Here is a 19396-nt window from a genome sequence, read left to right on the forward strand (position 1 = left end):
TTTCAATCGTTCCTTCATGTACTCTCTGTCCCAGGCTAGTGCCTTACATCATCTTCCAATACATTTCTCTATATTCAATGTGGCATGCCTCTAAATCTCTCTTTCAACCCCTTCAAGGACCCCAGGTGCTCTGTGCCATCCCCTCACCTAACTTTCATCCACCAAAAAGTACCAACAGTCAAATCATTTATTAACTCTGCTCCATCTCTTTGACCCACGTCAGAAGAAAGAAAAGAATGTATAGGAACAGCAGGTGTGAGTTAGGTCCATTCTCTCTTCAAGGAACATGAAAGATGTTTCAATTCGATTCAAACTTTCTTTCCGTCAATTTCAACCATAAAAGATACATGTTAAAACTGTTAGCCATTATCTGATCATCAGTCAATTGGTTTTAATACACATGATGGGACATTTGGGTACATTTACATGATCCGTTGCATTTATACAATTAAGAAAATGTAATAGCTTCAATAAATATAATATAACATTTAAGAACATATAAAAGCTAGGCTTTTTTTTTTTAAATCAATACACTAAATAGTACCTAGGAGTCGAACAGCAGGTGGGTCATTCACCATGGACAACAAACTTAATACCATACAAATTACACAAGTGGGAACACACCATGCAGACCTTAGTGTGATAAAAGCCGAGTTTAGGACTCAAGGGCATATGGAAAAGTTCCCATCAGAAGCCACACTGTACTGCCCTCTTTTGCATCATTTGGGTTCTCCTAGCCCAGGAGACAAAACAAAGCGGCCGGTCAGTTGTTACCGTGACCGTTTGTAAATGAAGGAAAGAAGTGTTGTTGGAGGGAAGTGTTATATGGAATTACCAGTGTTCATATGGCAACTGACAAAAGCAGTGTGAGATGAGGAAAGTGAATAGTAAGAGGTATTAAAATTAGATGAACTGGGTAGAAGAGAGTAAGTTATTAGTATCTCCCAGTCCCCCAAAGCTAAAAGACAGGTGCAAACACGGATTTGACAAAATATCCGCGGTCAGTAGTGGTCAACATGTTTCTGCATATATAAGAAAAGAGTTTCATGCATTCTTCAGGACCCGTTGTTCATAAACTACTGCTTTTTGTGAAAGAATTAATTAATAAAAGATATCACCTGAAATATCCAGGTCGTGTGCTCTACCACATACCATTTGTGGTGGTTGAGGCGCTTCACCCGGCAGTTGTCTGAACTGTCTGGCCCCCCTAGACAGTTCGGACGACTTCCGGGAGACACCGACAGAGAGAGCGGTGCTCCTTATACCTGAGCCGCAGCCAGGTGGGGTGAAGCGCCTCAACCACCACAAATGGCATGTGGTTGAGCACACGACCTGGATATTTCAGGTGATATCTTTTATTAATTAATTCTTTCACAAAAAGCAGTAGTTTATGAACAACGGGTCCTGAAGAATGCATGAAACTCTTTTCTTATATATGCAGAAACATGTTGACCACTACTGACAGCGGATATTTTGTCAAATTCGTGTTTGCACCTGTCTTTTAGCTTTGGGGGACTGGGAGATACTAATAAATTACTCGCTTCTACCCAGTTCATCTAATTTTAATACCTCTCACTATTCACTTTCCTCACCTCACACTGCTTTTGTCAGTTGCCAAATGAACACTGGTAATTCCATATAACACTTCCCTCCAACAACACTTCTTTCCTTCATTTACAAACGGTCACGGTAACAACTGACCGGCCGCTTTGTTTTGTCACCTGGGCAAGGAGAACCCAAATGATGCAAAAGAGGGCAGTACAGTGTGGCTTCTGATGGGAACTTTTCCATATGGCCTTGAGTCCTAAACTCGGCAATTATCACGCTAAGGTCTGCATTGTGTGTTCCCACTAGTGTTATTTGTATGGTATTAAGTTTGTTGTCCATGGTGAATGACCCACCTGCTGTTCGACTCCTAGGTACTATTTAGTGTATTGAGTTATATGGTTTGGGGCGTGTACCTAGTTAGTCGTTAAATTTGCCCTTGGACCCTCTTTTTAAATTGTTTGGTCTATGTTTTTTTTTTAAATACCACCATTTTTTCTTTCTTTTTTTTTTTAAATCCATCAGTCGCCAACTTTAAGTTTGTTATATCCAATTCTTATAAAAATTCGATTAATATCATCACTAAGAGAGGACCTTTTATCAAAAGTTCATCAGTAAGTTATCACAGATTAATAAAGTGCAAGGTGCAAAGATATATAAAAATATTTACTGCAATAACATAATCTTAAGTATTAGTTTCAATCCGATTTTAGCTCTTATGATGTTCACATTAAATAGAAATGTGCTTACACTAAAGACAGCCAATTGAGCCGTGTCTGTCCTCAATATACGTTCCGCCTCTCTGCAATGTCTAACATCCACATTTTTGCAGAGAGGTTTGATTCATCTTTTCCTGGGAATATTGTATCGGGGACAGAAAAATAATATGTGCAGATCATCTTCCTTGACCTCATTTGTGCATAACATGCCCCGTTCATGGCTTCCATCCTCATGATTGCTTCCCCATCTGGATTTTGTTGGCATTTGTCTGTAGGACCCCATATCTGAATTTCAGAAACAAAGATTTTGCTAGTTGGGGTCGTACCTCATCTAAAAATGGAATGAAAGATGTTTCTTATAGTTGGGCGACAGAATGCTCAAGTGTGAGACTTCAGTTACTAGAAGCCGAGTGTCATGAAGAATCTCAGGATGGTTTCCTCATTTGCGCCAGGGCCAGAGGAGTCTGAAATGCTTATCTCTTCCTTCAGTCAGTGTATAGACCTCTATACAACAAAAAACTCCTCTACTGTTAAACTTACAAACAGGAGTTTCTTTCTATGTTGTCAATGCGATGTATATATTTTAAAAATGTCACCCCTACTCGCCACATCACGCTTGTCTTCACTTTCATCTAAGCACTTGAACTATATCTCTTATATTTAAAAAACAGCTTTGCTATATCAGTTAAAATACATCTTTGACAATGGGAAAGCCTGTGTGTGCACATACGCATACTCAGTAAAAAAAAAAATTTAACTTTGTGTTTGCTTCTCCGGGTATCAATTGAATCTATCTGCCTATTGGTATGAGTTTAGATACTATCATAATCGAACAGCTCTTGCGGTTTTTAGGACCTGCCTGCCTAGCATGAACAATTGTTTTTTCTAAATATTTATTATCACTGTATACAGTCTCCTTCCACCCCTAGTAGTGAGAAGGAAAACAGCGGCATGAGGTAAACCAGTCACTAAGTGTCTTAAACTTCTATATGTCTGGGGATGTTACATTTACCCGGTAGTGTACAAATTTGTAACCAAAATCCTCTCACCATGTGGGGGGCACAATACATGGACAGCTAATAATAGCCCGAAAGCCTTAGGCAAGAGGGGTGTGTGCAACAAAGAATATTTTGATGGTCTTGGCCAATGCGAGTGTGGTACCAGCCCTCCTGGCAGTAGGCAAGCCCGCGGGTGTGACATGTTACAAGGGCAGCAGATAGCTGACGGACGCAAATACACATTTTCTTCCTTGCCTTCCGCAAGGCAGTAGGTTTTTTTTTTCAACTGATGAGACGGGTCACCATTTTTCAACTTCAGCAAGTCAATGGAGGAATTGTTTTGTTATCCCACTGTTCCTGACTAGGCCACGTGGGTGAATGTTATTTTTTGTGTTGATCTTTCCCTGATCTTCAAGACAAACCGCGGACAAATCAGCATAAGTGAGCGGGCCCAGGATGTATGCATGTCGCTGTATCATCTGTTTCATCACAATGTTCACATTGACCTGATTCCTCTAGTTATTGCTTTTTTCCATTGTTCGTAATTATCCCTATTTTTCTGTAGATTGTGATCATTACAGATTATATACAAGACTGGTACATGCAAACTGGACACTCACATTTTTGCTTACATATCCAAAACGTCATAGAAATTTGACATAACATGGAAAGGTCCAGATGACAGAAAAGCTGTCATGCCATTCAAAACTGTCATTCTTTCATTCAGCAGTTTCAAGGGTATTTACAGTCAAAACAGCCGACAGCATAAGTCATATTAATTGGGCACATGAGACTTTTTAGGACTTCCTTATTACCTTAGAACCCTGTAAGTAATTTGAACAAGAGTTGCAGGTAGGTGACCGCTGCACAGCGTTTACACCAAGCTGAGAGCAAATTAGTCAAGGCAGGGCACAAGTTATTAAGGGGGCAGTAAAAATGGGATTTCCTAAAGGGTGAAGTGTCAGCCATAATTATAGAGATGTCACTGTACCTCTGTAATGAGGATATTATTCCTCCTATCCATAGTTGACTATGGTTTGATATAATTGTAATAATCTCTTATGTTCCTAATACAGCGCTTCGTTGCTCTTGCAACTTAGTCCTTGCTCTAGAAATATATGTGAAATTAATTTAATAAGACATTTCTTTGAACTAGATGACTAGTCACGCCCAAAATATTTGACATACAGAATAAAACAATAGATTATCTGCATCAATTCATGTGAAGCATAATGATGGCATATATACATTTTTGCCCCAATGGGCCAAGGCAATTAGACACAATCAACAGTGCTTGAACAGGGGGGGCGTGGCCACGAGCTGAGCATGGCGGACGCGTAGTGTGTTAGCTCCGTCCAAAGCCCGCAATAACTGCTGATTATCCTGAATCCCTTGTCGACCCACTCGAGTCCTCTGACATCACCGAAGAGGTGGACGACCGGCGACGACTGGCCACGAGTCCTGCAATCCGACCGTGACCTCAGGGGAAGTACGAAGCTGGTGAGGCCTAGGTCTTCGGGTGCAACCGCGGCCTAAATTATCAGCCGGGCCGAACTGGAGGAGGACGGCAGACGAAGCGCAGTACGGGAGCCGGCGGATCGGCGCACTGCCCCGAAGCGACCATACAGGCTGGGCCACAATAGCGTGAGCACCGGGGGCGGCTGTACACCCGCGCACGTAAAGACACCTGGGACCTGGCTGGGGGCAGATGTACGCGGTGTCTGAACCAGCGACATCGAAAGGACCGTGAAGGCGCGAAACTACTGGGCGGCTCACGGAGTGGAGGCGCATTGAGGTGGGATCTCACACGCGAATGAAGGACTGTGCACAATACTGAGTTGGGTCCCGGAGCTGCACTCGGGAAGCGCCCACTGCAACAATCGACCCACAACGATCGGCGCCATTTTGCCGATCACTGCCGACCCGGAGTTACCATCACTGGTACCGCAGCGACCCTAAGGCACCTGAACTCGAGAAAGGGCTGCGGCAGTGTCGGTTAACTGGACACCACACAGCAACGGGACGCGCCAATATAGCAGCGCACTGGCTACACATGGTGGTGAGTCTACGTGTGCTTCACCGCACAATCAACAGAGGCAAGGAGGAGCATAGCGGCGTTTACGACTCCCTGGGGTGCGGGAAGCGGCGTTGCCCTACTCTTCATCTGCGTTACTACTTCAGGCGCTGACGAAGACATACATGCCTTAGGTGTTGGGCTGAGACGCTTAAGGGACCAGGGAGCCAAACTAGATACACCCCAACCCTGCAAGACGTCCCCCTTGCACTGGCAGAAGTGCTGGCTGGTGAAGCAGGAGGAAAGGAGCAACGACAACTGAAGACCACCGGACTGATCAGAACAAGCGGGACCCTGCCACCGCCACCCTGCAGACGAGAGCTATGGGGAAACACAGGGCCAAAGTGCTAGATCAAGGCGCGAATGCTGACACCCAATCCACTGGATCAGAGGACCCGTTGGCCTCCTCCAACATGGAAATCATACCACCGACAGGCAAGTGCACGCAAGACGCAAAGCTAGACCTCATCTTAGCTGAAATAAAGGCCTCACGGGAAGCACTGGAACTTCGCATGGACAACATGGGGGGGATCATAACAAGCTAGCCGAAAGGGTGTCAGAACACAAACTCGCACTTGATGATCATACCTCAACAGACGGACCACTCTACCAAGTTAGAGAATATGGAGAAGCAGATTAAATTACTATGGGACAAGATGAACGATGCAGAAGGGCGGGCTCGCCGCAATAATGTGCGAATTTTAGGAATTCCGGAACGAAGTGAGGGGAAAAATCCTACGCAATTTGTTGAGGACTGGCTGAAGAAAACTGTAGGTCCGGAAGAACTGACCCCACTATACAGTGTTGAAAGGGCGCACAGAATGCCGGCAAGACCACCCAAACCAGGAGCATCACCAAGACCACTGATAGCACGCCTTTTAAATTATAAAGACAGAGACTCAGTCCTAAGAGTGGCGAGAGAAAAGGCACCGATAAGATACGAAGATAAAACCATTTCAGTGTATCCTGACTTCACCCCAGCGGTACAGAAAGTCAGATCGACGTTTATGGGAGTGAAACGCAAATTACGAGACAGAAACTTGAAGTATGCCCTGCTATTCCCTGCCTGTCTTAAAATATTGTACGAAAACAAATCATACTTCTTTGACACCCCCGAGGAGGCGGCAGAATGGATGGAGGTGACTCTGACACCCCCAAACACACAGGAACCGTTTGAAGAGGGCATAGGCGAAGGATCACCACGCCCTGAGGAGCGGAAGCGGAACGACACAGGAGGAGACCACTCGAATGCACCGGCGACGAGCGGGAAGACGAAGACGGCCCGCTCTGGGAAATCGACAGGGATACTCCAACTGACGACGGCTGCAATAGCTGCTCACAATGCAAGGGACAATTCCGACATGGGCAGCAAATCAGGCACACAGACGGAGGTATCTGGCTCTGCAGACAGCCTGCAGCTGTTTCCCAAAATAACGGCGCAAGCGGCAGAAGAATTCTGAGTGTAACCATGGAAGAACCCGGTCGGTAACGTATGAGACTCATGCAAGGACAGAAGTGGGTTGGCGGGGATTAGGGGAAACACTACCTTGGGGCACGCTGTAGTTCCATCGACCGGCCCTGGGCAAGTGTGAGTAGGACCCCACCCCCCCAACGAATAGACATGTTTCAATTTAACTTTTGCCCACGTTGGGCAGAAATGTTTGGACCTTCTGGGTTTTTACTCGGGGACCTTGAAGTTAAGGGGTTGCAAGTTAAGAGGGTACTCAGCTATATACATATCCTACACATGGTCTTACTGGCACGATGCCCGTTGGGCATGACCTCCACGGACAATGATTGGGACCCTTAATGACTACAAAATGTGCACCTGGAATGTACGGGGTATGGGGTCTATACACAAGAGGCATAGACTTTTGGCACAACTTACTACTTGAAGACACTGTATTCAAAACATCCATTGCAGAGGCAATTACAAATTATTTCACAGTGAATGCGAATACTGCTAGCTCTTGACAGATAGAATGGGATGCCTTTAAGGTGGTGATCAGAGGGGAGGCAATGGGAACACACATGGATATGAGACAGAATGTAGTGGAGAGACTCAGGGAGGTGGAGGGCCGCCTGGCTATGTTAGAAAATGAAGCTGCCGGCACGAACCTGCCATTCACACCACTACGGGAGGCGAATATACAGTATGCCGAACTTTTAGATGAACTGCGTGTGCTGGATTACAGAGAACACACAGGGACTATTATGAAACGCTGTATGGCCCACACCAACACCTCTCGGACACAGCGTATGAAGAGAAGGACTCGACCTACCGCGCCTAGAGGACAGACAGGGAGAGGAACTAGCAAGACATCTTACGCTTGCTGAAGTACGACAAGCCATTCGCTCACTCCCGCGAAATAAAACCCCAGGAACGGACGGCCTCCCGGCTGAGTTCTACGGGACCTATATTGACCTGCTTGCCCCGCGCCTTCACATAGTATGCCAAGAAGCGCTGCGTACCCACACTCTACCACAGACGTCCCTACAGGCTTTAATAGTCTCGCTACTGAAACCGGGCAGGGATGGAATGCACCTGGCCAATTATAGACCCCTATCCTTACTAAATACGGACTTTAAAATATTAAGTAAGATCTTGACGACGAGGCTAGCTCAATACATCCCACAACTTATACACTCTGACCAGGGCGGTTTTGTATCGGCCAGAAGCACGGCTATGAATCTGCGACGACTAAGCCAACTAATGCTGTGCGACCAATCGCACGAGAGGACGGAGGGTTGTATTTCCTTAGATTTAAAACAGGCATTTGACTCCCTCAGGTGGGACTTCATGTTTGGAACACTCGCTAATTTCGGAATACCGCCAGAATTTGTGGCCTGGGTCAAATTGTTATACACCCATCCAACGGCTCGGGTGCGCACAAACAAGTGCATCTCGGAACAACTGGCCATAGAGAAGGGCACCAGACAGGGATGCCCACTTTCCTCGCTCCTATTTATCTTGGCACTTGAGCCGTTGCTCTGTAAACTTCGCACATTGGCGCACCGACGGGGCATACAGAGAGCCGGAACGGTGCATGTGGTCTCAGCCTACGCAGATGATATTATTCTATACCTACGGGATTTGAGGGGTGACTTGGACCCTATCCCTAGTATTTTCGAGGAATTCCGCACACTGTCTGGCCTCACTATTAGTGAACCTAAATCCTATGGTTTCCACTTCAGTGACACGGGAACAAATACCCCACTGTCATTCACACCAAACACCTTCCAGGTAGCGGAGTCAACCTTCCGATACCTAGGGATACAAGTGTATAGGGGAGCTGGGGACATGATTGAAGGTAACCTGGGCAGGGCAACTGCAACACTAAAATCGCAGGTTAAAATCTGGACTGCTCTACCATTATCAGTGGCAGGCAGAATAGCCATATCTAAGATGGTAGTCCTACCACGGCTAATTTACTATTTCACGGGACTACCAATTGTGATCCCAGCTGTTATGTTTCAGAAATTGAATATAATATTGACGGAACTGATATGGGGGTCGGGACGGAGACGCATTAGTCTGTCCAAGCTGCAACTTACCACTGCGACAGGCGGAATGGGTGTACCGGATTTTTGGGCATACAACTATGCCTGCCAGTTGCAGTGGCTGGCCTACTGGTTGGCAGGCCGCAACCTACACGAAATTGGCATGTCAGAGACGGACTGGTCAAGAGGATCCATTCACACCCTGTTGCTACCGGGGTCGGAGGTCCCCGGGCACACGCCTCCCCTACTTCGACTGCCGATCACATATTGGAGGAAGGCGGTGAAATACACGTCCCCTGCGTCCTCATATGCCCCCACGATACCACTTTTGGGAGTCCCGCTGGGAACGGAATTGCTCTCTAACCAAACACTCAGTGCATGGCAGGAAGCAGGGGTCACACAGATTGGGGACCTGTTTACAGATGGCCAAGTTATGTTGTTTGACGACTTTCGGGAGACTCATCATGCCCCAGGGAGAACATTCCTATTACATGCCAGGGTGCGCGGATACATAGCTCGAACATGGGTGCCAAATGGTGAGGAACCTCCCAAGAACCCGCTACTGACAATGCAATACCTCATGGGAACTGGCAGTCATTTGACGAAATGGATCACGAATGGAATAAGAACCGGAAGGGCGGTCTCACTGCAGCCTCTTAGAACTAAATGGGAGGAAGATATGGGAAGGCCGTTCAGAGATAAAGAATGGGAACGTATCCTCACATTCCCCAAAAAAGTGTCAAGGAACCCTAAATTTAAATTCATACAACTAATGGTTTTACACAGGGCGTACCTAACGCCGCATCGCTTACACGCATGTTCCCCAATACACCTGATAGTTGCCCCCGCTGCAGCGCGGCAAATGATACACATGTTATGGGATTGCCCGAAACTGGGGTATTACTGGAACACGATACGTGACACCCTAATTAAACTGGCACCTTCCAAGCCATATGCCACTTTGGCTTATTCTGTATTAGGGCTTGGACCTACAGAGCGTAAAAAAAGTGTCTCCACCCGATTCACAGACCTAGCCTTACTACTGGCAAAACGTACAATAACAATGCGTTGGAAGTCGGCCAGAACGCCAAACCCGGAAGTGTGGAGGGCAGAGGTGATACGATGGGGGAGAGCAGAGGGGGAGACACTGCAGCTGAGGAGCGTAAGGGCATCAGGAAGAACCTATCCTCACTCGAATGGAATACTACACTAGGGGCTTTTGAGGCGGGTGGGTACCCTGAGTCGGACTCAGAACTGTCCGTTGATTAGATTCAGAGAGACAGGAGGAGAGCTAACACGACCCCCCAGGCGGCCGGTATCAGTACACGACTCGGCAGGACCAACGGATCTAGGTGCACAGGTAGGAGCTGTTAGAATAATTGTACAATATATCGTCCCCGCGGGGTGCGTGGTGAATTGAACCATGTGTTGCCATTGTGCTAGTTGTAGCCATGTAGCATGTACATCGAAAGTAACTAGATGAGTGCTGTGAGAGGGAGGGTGTGGGCGGGGGGAGTTAAGACTGTATATAATTGGGATGTATGACAACAAAATAGAAAATGTTAAATGCTATTGAGATACTTGGCATGGATAAGTGTAGGTACAGAAATACTTGATTTATGATTATGCTACAATACGATGTAACGTTCGCATCTGCTCTGCTAATAAAAAGAATTAAAAAAAAAAACAGTGCTTGAACAGTAGATATGTATATAAAGAGACTCACATATTTTCCATATTGGTTCCATTGCCCGCATTCGTCCTTCCAGTACCAGATCCACTCGGTGGTAAGGACATAATCACGTGGTTTGGTGACCGAGGACGTTGTGGAGAGCCGTCGAACATTCTTCAACGATGAGGTCATTTTTTGGAAATCAATGTTATGGTGTTTTGAACTATACCATGGGAAAAGAAATATTATAAAATCAAAGGTGGATATACAAAGTACAGCAATGTGATGTGGAAGGACTGCTAGTAACATTCAGAACAGGGTTCATCCACTTTTAGCTTTCTCACCAGCCTCATGTAATAAAATAGGTAAAGATCCATGCATACACAGTGATAAGGGCTTTGGGTCCACCTTTTCCACCTATTGGTTTTCTGAACTGTGATTAAGATTGTGCTTTCTCCATCACAACAACCATGTTGGCGTATTAGGAAGCTGATTTCTCCATTTTCAGAATTGATATTATGTTCATGACTCTTAATGCACTGTTCTGGCTTCACCAGGAAACGTCAATGCAGCCTCAGGTTTCACAACTTTGCTGTAAACTGAGGGAGGCGAAGACTCACGTATGACACTATATATTAACCTCTTCGAAAGTTAATTGTTCTACTGAGTTCTGATGAAAAGCTTATTATTAAATGGGAAGCCTGCTACTTTGCCTTTGGATCTGGAGAGATCAGCATAACCAAACTATTTTATGATATTTTTACGGTTGTTTCCAAAAAGAGAAGATGCACAATGGATAGATCCCCCCATGTGAACATGTGCGGGGCGGGCCCATCATAGATAAGTGGGAGACCCAAAGGAATAAATGCATAGACCCAAATGACATCCCCACATGTCCCTGGTTATAAAAGCAGAACAGACTTCAAAAATAAATGTAATGGGGAAAAAACATATTATCAGAAAGGTCTCATGATCAGTCACAAGTTTTTTTCATAAGGCCCTAAAAATGCATATATTAAAATATATATTAAAATAACGTATTGGCCCTTGTCCCCTAGAACTAATGCTGAATTGCTGTTTTTATAAGGTAGAGTTGTTTGCTAGTACTGTGGCTTTACATTTCTGTGTAAATTGGTGTGTTAAAGCATGCTACTACCCACATTATTCGATCTCTGCTATATAAATATGTGAGAAAAAAAATACATGAATAAGGAATACATATATTGTCTTTATATATTTGGTTAAACTCCCAGCACGCTTTCCATCATTGAAGCAGGTGTGACTTTATTGGAGTTCTTTAGTATGTGGACAGACATCCCCTAAGTCTGTTTGTCATTTCTAGGCGTAAAAGAGCCACAACGAGAAATCACACTTTCGAGGCTATTCACAAAGGTAGCTTACACCTGTGAGTTATTTACAAATGTAATATTACTCTTACACTTTTTATTAACTTTAATACTTTTGGCTATTCACATAATTCGAGTGTAAAGTTGCTTAACATGTAGACTTACATGTCTTCACCCCTAAAAAAGGAAGCAAGCCAAATGTTCGAGTGTAGGTTAACACTTCCAAAAACAGGAATATTTTTAAGGCCACAAACACACATGCCCAACCACTGATATTGCAACACCATCCAGTACAAAATAAAGGAGGTAGGAAAATATCAATAAATAAAATTTAATGCAAACACATCTTAAACTAGTATATATTATTTAACTATAAAATATTTAAATGCACTTTTTTCATTTAAAAATTGATGTAACATTACGATTTTGTTAAAATATATTTAAATTATGTCACATCAGTTCTATACACATTTACTAATCTTTTCTGCATAATATTTGCTTAGCAGGAATTCATTTTTTTAATTAAACTTCAGAAAAATAATCTCAATTTATTCGATTATGTGTAAATTAATTTAAGATGTAATTCAAAATTAAGTTAATAGTGCTGTGGCTTTTTTTCACTTTGTTCAACATTTAAAATGAATATATACATTTAAATATACATTAATACTTCTACTCATTTATTATAAAGTTTAATAATACTTCTACTCATTTATTATAAAGTTTAATAAACTTATTCCTATTTTTAATTTCCCAAATACTTTACCATCGGTGAAGTAATTAAATGAGATAGTAAATAGTTTTTTTTTAGATTTTTGTAAACATTAAATTATATTTATTTATAGTTTTATCCATTTAAATAATTTAATTTAACTTTATTTCCAATGGGTTTATTTTAAGTCCCTACCTCCATTATTTTCTATGGAAGGATTGCACAGTACTAATGGTTGCATTTACTCCAGCAGTGAGCTGGCGTAATTTCCTACTGTTTTTCTTGCGTATAGTAGCTTTAGAAGTGCATTTTGTGAATAGCAATGGACTTAACCTCTCCCATTTAGTAAGTATGCCCCTGCTCCAGCCACAGCCGTGGTACTGCCTACGTTTATCACTTATGGCCCGATTAGGACTATTGGTGGTGCGAGGGTGACTGCTGCACCTCCGCATCGACAATAGTCGTCACAGCGTGCCCCGTAGATTACAACTTAAAAGTGGTCTGGCGGGTGGTCAGCAAGGTGGTTCCCACTGCGGTGCCTCTTTCAAAGGCGGTGGTGCCCTTCAAAAGGTTCCTGCACCGCGTAGACTCGAAAGTCCATCCTGTGCAGGGACTAGTGTGCATGCTAGGCTCCCCTGTGTGCATCCATATTGAAGCGCCATGAAAATCTTGGTGGAGAGGACACCACCAGCGTACATACATGAGTCTGGCGTTCCTCAGACAACCAGACTTGTAATTGGGCGCTGAGTAATAAACTTACAAGTGGGAGGCTCTCCCCCTAGAAAAGACAGGTGATGTGGAGTTGAAGATATTTTCTCCGTTGGCTGTACCACCAGATGTTTCGGTGGGTATTCCACTAGTATAATTATTTTAGTTGGGACATTAAATGATATACAACTTTCACTCATAAGCTGCAAGGTACCTTGGAAAAATGTTGAACTAGATCATCAATAAACCTGAAAACTGTCTAGCCCCGGGGGCCATGGCACAACATTGGTTAAATACCTTTTTAGAATCTGTGAATATAGTCGAAGTTACTTTTTTGAGTCATCATCCTGATAGGACCTCAGGTTTCCTTCTGCAGCCTTAGGATCTAGAATGAAGTCTTTCTTACGGGCACAAACGCCTATTAGGAGACCACCACCAGACACACAGCCTGTTTATTCGTACTTAGAGTGTGAGACTCAGGATGAGCACTAAAATGGGTAGATATTCGGCATGGTTTTCTTTACGGTTTGATAGCCCATTTTAACACCCCTGTGGGTGGAAGAAGATCTGGCAGCCATTCAAAGGATGAAAACTCTATCTTAATGGTTCTGGCACTTGTCTCGAGAACCGGACATTCACAACCCAATCACAAAGCCAATCATCAGGCATGAGCTTCATTCAGTGAGCCCCATGAAGCGCTTGACCATGCAGAGCAGTCATAACCCCTTTTCTAAGCATCCTGCTCAATGGCTTACAACTGCAGGTGAGACCATTATTCACTGGATCTTTCACAAAGCTCTTTGGAAAATGCCAGATGTTGAAACGTTTTTCGCTTTGCCGCATCCATCTTGAAATAGTGATTTTGGCAACAATTTATATTTGATGTTCAAGCTATTTACCGAACCTTCTCGACGGGCTCTCCAAACTCAGAGCGGGTTAGATGCATCTTGGAAGGCAGTGAGTGTCCTACTATCCTGCCCTCCCTATCTATGGAGGCATTTGATTCCCTGAGCCTTAAAATTAAGTCAGGATCTCCCGCAGATCCATTGAAACCGGCTCAGCTTAAGAATATGCCATCATTATGCCGCACTCCGGTGCGGTCACTGATCAATCTGTCACTTTCCTCAGGTGTAGTCCCCATTAGGTGGAAGCAGGCTGTTGTTACACCTATTTTGAAGAAGGCTACACTTGACCCCCTTAAACCTGAGAACTACCGCCCTATTTCCTTGCTTCCTTGGGCCACGAAAGTCGCTGAGGCCCATGTAAATGGCATTCTTGCAGACCATCTTACCAGGGCTAACATTCTTGACCCTACCCAGAATGGGTTCCGTGCAGGCCATAGCACGGAGACGGCCCTACTTTCTATGGTCGAACATCTGCGTTCTGTGCTTGATGCGGGTCGGATGGCGGCACTATTGTTATTAGATCTCAGTGCCGCGTTCGACACGGTCTTGCACAGGATTTTACTTCAGCGACTTGAGGAAGTAGGTGTCAAGGGCTCTGCCCTATGCTGGTTTCGGTCTTTTCTTGCGGAAAGGTCATTCCAGGTTGTGATTCCACCTGGTAAGTCCAAATCCTATCCGTTGGACCTGGGGGTCCCACAGGGTTCATTGTTGAGTCCCACTCTATTTAATCTTTACGCGAGGCGGCTGGCTACGGTCGCCAAGCAATGGGGCTTGATGATGGTTTCATACGCTGATGACACGCAGTTGGCGGTCACGCTGAGTGGGGACTCAGATATGGAGGCTCCCAGGTTCCGTGACGGTTTACGGGCAGTGGCCAACTGGATGAACTCCAACTGTCTCCAGTTAAATACCAAGAAGACTGAGGTTATGGTGGTCGGCAAGCAGGCGGGGCTGTGGGGTGACAAGTGGTGGCCTTCTGAACTAGGTGTGACCCCCTCTCCAGTTTCGGAGATAAAAAATCTTGGGGTCTGGCTTGACCCGACCCTCAGTTTCATCTGTCACACCAAGAAGGTGGCGGCCTCCTGCTATGGCATTATCAGAGGACTCAGACCTATTCTCAAATTTTTTGATGCCTCCACCAGACAACTGGTGGTTCAAGCATCAGTGCTGTCCCGGCTGGACTATGCCAGCTCGCTTCTGGCTGGGATTAATCAGTCAGAACTCATCCGGCTGCAGCGAGTTCAAAATGCTGCAGCCAGAGTGGTGATAGGTCTGCCTAGGCGGTGCTCGGTTTCCAAATCCTTGCACTCTCTCCACTGGCTCCCTGTAAATCAGAGGATCAAATTCAAGGTTCTCTGCCTTGCATTTAAAATCCTTAAGGGTACGTCTCCCCAAATTCTGGAGAATCTGTTGACACCTTATGTACCGCCGCGAACCCTCAGATCCCTGGGTCAGAATCTGGCTGTGGTTCCGCGCTTTAGGCTGAGTAGAGTTGGTGGCCGCTCTTTTCGAGTGCTAGCGGCGAATTGGTGGAATTCCCTTCCTCTTCATATTCGGGCCATTGATGACCTTCTTCAGTTTAGACGTGCTATCAAGACCTTCTTATTTGCTTAGCTCTCATGCTATTCCTGTGGCCTTTTTTCCTTCTGTCGGTGTTGTGTTGTGTTTGCCTTGTCAAAGCGCCAGGACGCCCCTTCGCTGGGGCAGCTGTGCGCGGTATAAGTAAAAATAACATATCATAACATAACATCACATAACATAACATGTGCCATTTTAAAGCTTTAACAAACCAGTTAGCGATAACTGAAAAAAGAAATGGGACTCAATTCACACATATGATGTACACAAGCAAGACATTCACAAAAGGTAACCTCGCAGGTGTTGATTTATTAACTTGTACGTAATATTATGCACCAGTTTTGTAATATTATATAGGAGTAAATTCCATGATGGTAGGTCGGCAGTTTGAAGAGTGGTTTACCTTGTAAGTCTGTGGCCACAAACACATCGTGTTGTGAGCATTCACAACTCCCGTTCTGATGCTTTCATACCTGAAAATGGCTGTACATTTACACCAGTTAAGGCCTAGAGTACATTCATTTTTAGACAGGTAGGAAAAGAGAACAGCTCCTCAGTGGTAAGGGATTAAGGGAATTAGTTTCTCTATGAGGAAAAATTATTTCCTCATTGAGGATAAAAGTCAGTATAAAAAGAGTGCTATTAACCGTGGTGCTGTCTCTTCTGAAATGAAATTTTTATTGTGCATACAATTTTGCAATGAAAAAATGAGTATGCCAGTGAGAGAGCGCAATTTGAATAAAAAGTATATCCGGACCATAGCCATAAGCATATCGCATAAACGTAGAAGTTGTAACGTGAAATAGCATTTGTAGTATAAAGTTAGCAGATGTAACATGAATAAAAGGAAACATATTTGTATTCGTTTTAGAACATGTATTAGATTTAGAAGGCCCGTATACATAGTGGGCTAATGTAGTAATGTATAGAAATGCTTACGAACAAAAGAACGTGCAAAACAGAATTCATGTACGTGTATAATTCTAAATGGAGAAGCGGCGAGGAATGTAAAGTGAAGAAATGTGCAGAACATATATAGCGATGTAACGAAGGAGAATACAAAATGTATTCTATGTAAAATGTATTCACTTATAAGCAAAGGACTTGCTAAATGCGATTATATATAAATGTGTGTTAAAGGTTATACTGTGTAGAAGAGTTTGTAGGAATGTTAGAAGAGTTTGGTCATGTGTGATTTTAACCTGACTGACCAAGGGTTTGCAGGAGTGTAGTCCGCTGTATGTAATTTAGTGGGCTCACAGGAGTCGTGAATAGCATTGATCTGAATGTGCGAGCCAAGGAGTCTAAGGTCTTGTTAGATTTAAGGTGACAATGTCGGACGAAGTTTATGGCCTAAACGTGAGAGGAGACGTTTGGAATTTGAGTCTTGTTTTGAAATGACCATTCACAGGACCAAAGAAGGTTACGAATACAGTCGTAAAGAGTAGAGTTCTGATGAGGTGATAGACTTTTGCTCCGAAAGTGTCAAATGGAATGTCAATGAAGTCACCAGCAAGAAGACGAAGATGGCGTCTAAGAAGAAGGGTCAACTTAACGGACGACGTGAAGAGATGAAGCTATGGAAAGAGCTAGAAATGACATCATGGGGAAAGTACATGGTGGGCGTCAAAGGGGCGTTCCACCCATACTGTGATTGTGTATTTAGGGACAGCACCCAGGGGAGAAGAGCGCAGATGGCCTGAGGCAAAGGCAAAAAAAGCAAGAGCAAGAGCGCAGATGGCAAGCAAGTTAGGAGCAAGCGCTGAGAGAGATCAGAGCGCAAGAGAGCAGTAGGCCGAGGACCCTTAGAGAGCGGATGGGTAGGCAGAGAGGGTACTGTTCTCAACATAAGTTACCATTAGAGGCTAAGAGAGTTTGAACTTCTTTGGAAGTCAAACTGCTGACACCTTTTTAGGTAAGGAACTTGCGAAGTAGGGATGTCACCTAGCATAGAGTAGGGACAGATTTAACTTGTATTCTTCTCTTTTATAGATGACGCAAAGGAACCACTTAGTATCTATGCTTTTTAATCTGTTGATTCTGGAACTGACTTTAATCGTATTTGTTTGTAGACTGAGGTTCTTTAGGGAATTTATGTTCCTTCTAGTTCCTGTATACTTATTGAATCTTATCCTGAGAGGATTGTATTTGCAACTTTTCTTGATTTTATATTAAACCTTTTAAACTTTATCAGTTGTAAGTGGTTCTTCAGAGTCGCGTCAGTCTATGGGGTTGATCTAACCTATGCGGGGTTTTGTCTTTTACTCAATGACAGAAAATAATCGATCCAAATAGACGGATGAGATAGATATCAAAGTAATCAGAAAGGGTATCAAAATCTCATTCCCCGCAGTTGGTAGCAGAGAAAGATGGTTTTCTTCTTGAGGAAGACAACCTAGGTCAGGTCTAGATTACCCCAAGGTCCCTAGTCATCGACGACCAGAAGAAGAATCCCTGCCGAAGAAGGTGCTGACGGTACGTCGAGAGAAAAGCAGCAGAGTCGGTCGAGAGTGAGTATAAGGGTCATGCGTTGCCAGATTGCGGTGTTTTATGTTGTACTTGTGTTGTAATGTCAAGCGGAGTTGAATGCCTGTAGTGTGATTGAGGGAAGGTTGTGAGCGCGCGCAACCGGATAAAATCTTAAGATCCAGTAAAGGGCTTAAGTGGTTCGGGTGTATCGAACACCCAGAGTAATTTGTCTACCATTCTAAAGGGGGTCATGAGGTACCATTGATCGCCCGCAGACCGATGATAGGGGGAGTGTTTGAGTGAGTGTATGAGTAACGGACGCTGGTCGTACGTTTACTGTGTGTAAGTAACCTATCAGTTAAAGCGAGCGTCTGACCGTAAAAGGAAGACGTCTCGCCAGTTGAGGTGACAATTACAGTTAGACTGTGGCCGTACAGTCAGAGAAAAGTGATCGCTTGGACGGAAGTAGTCATTTTTCGGCGTATGAATGAGACGTATGTAAGACCGCGAGGCAAGCTGAGAAAGGAGGGGAACTGCTGCAGAGGGGACGAGTGACGTCAGCGTAGAGCCGCGCTGAGATTGGCCAGTTAGTGTAGAACCGCGCTGGGATAGGCCGATTAGCGAGAGTTGCACAGGGATTGGTGGTTTGTCATCGGGACGTAAACAAGGAAGAGAAGTAATAAGGAAAATCGTAGATTATCGAAAATGAAGTGTTTTAAGCGTTTAAGGGCAATCTTTAGGAGAGATAGAAGAAACTTGTATGCAGGAGAAGAAGCTCCACCAGAAGGCACACCAGCTTATCATATGGCAGTGAACGTAGGCTTACACTCGATACTATGGATCTCCGAGTGGAATAAGCTAACAGAAGGGAATAAGGAACTGACGTTTCCGAGATACGGGACGTTTAAGCTGGAAGTGTTGAACCAATTGAAAGCAGTAATGCTCGCAACGAGACCTCTACCGAGGCCAACACAGTTCGAAGCACTTAGTGCATGGTTTAGAGCAGCACACGAAAAGAGCGTGAGTAGACGCCAAGAAAGAGTGAGACGATCGGTAAAAGCAGTGCAGGATGCCAAATGGGATGACGAAGCTAAAAAGTGGAGAGTACAGAAGATAGAAGCAGATAAACTGTTCACAATGCTAGAGACTACGGGAGAAAAGAAACCTCT

General features: G+C 44.3%; 1 protein-coding gene across 1 annotated transcript in view; it reads right to left on the reverse strand.

Moving 5' to 3' along the window:
* LOC147734643 (protein mono-ADP-ribosyltransferase PARP12-like) overlaps positions 1–19396 on the reverse strand; it is a 324308-nt gene that overhangs the window by 57736 nt on the left and 247176 nt on the right. The window contains exon 8 of the mRNA XM_086952940.1: positions 10564–10732. Coding sequence (XP_086809066.1) covers positions 10564–10732 — 169 coding nt within the window. The remainder of the gene's footprint in view (positions 1–10563; positions 10733–19396) is intronic.

The sequence above is a fragment of the Lissotriton vulgaris genome, chromosome 1_2 (assembly GCF_964263255.1).
Source record: "Lissotriton vulgaris chromosome 1_2, aLisVul1.2, whole genome shotgun sequence".
NCBI lineage: Eukaryota > Metazoa > Chordata > Amphibia > Caudata > Salamandridae > Lissotriton > Lissotriton vulgaris.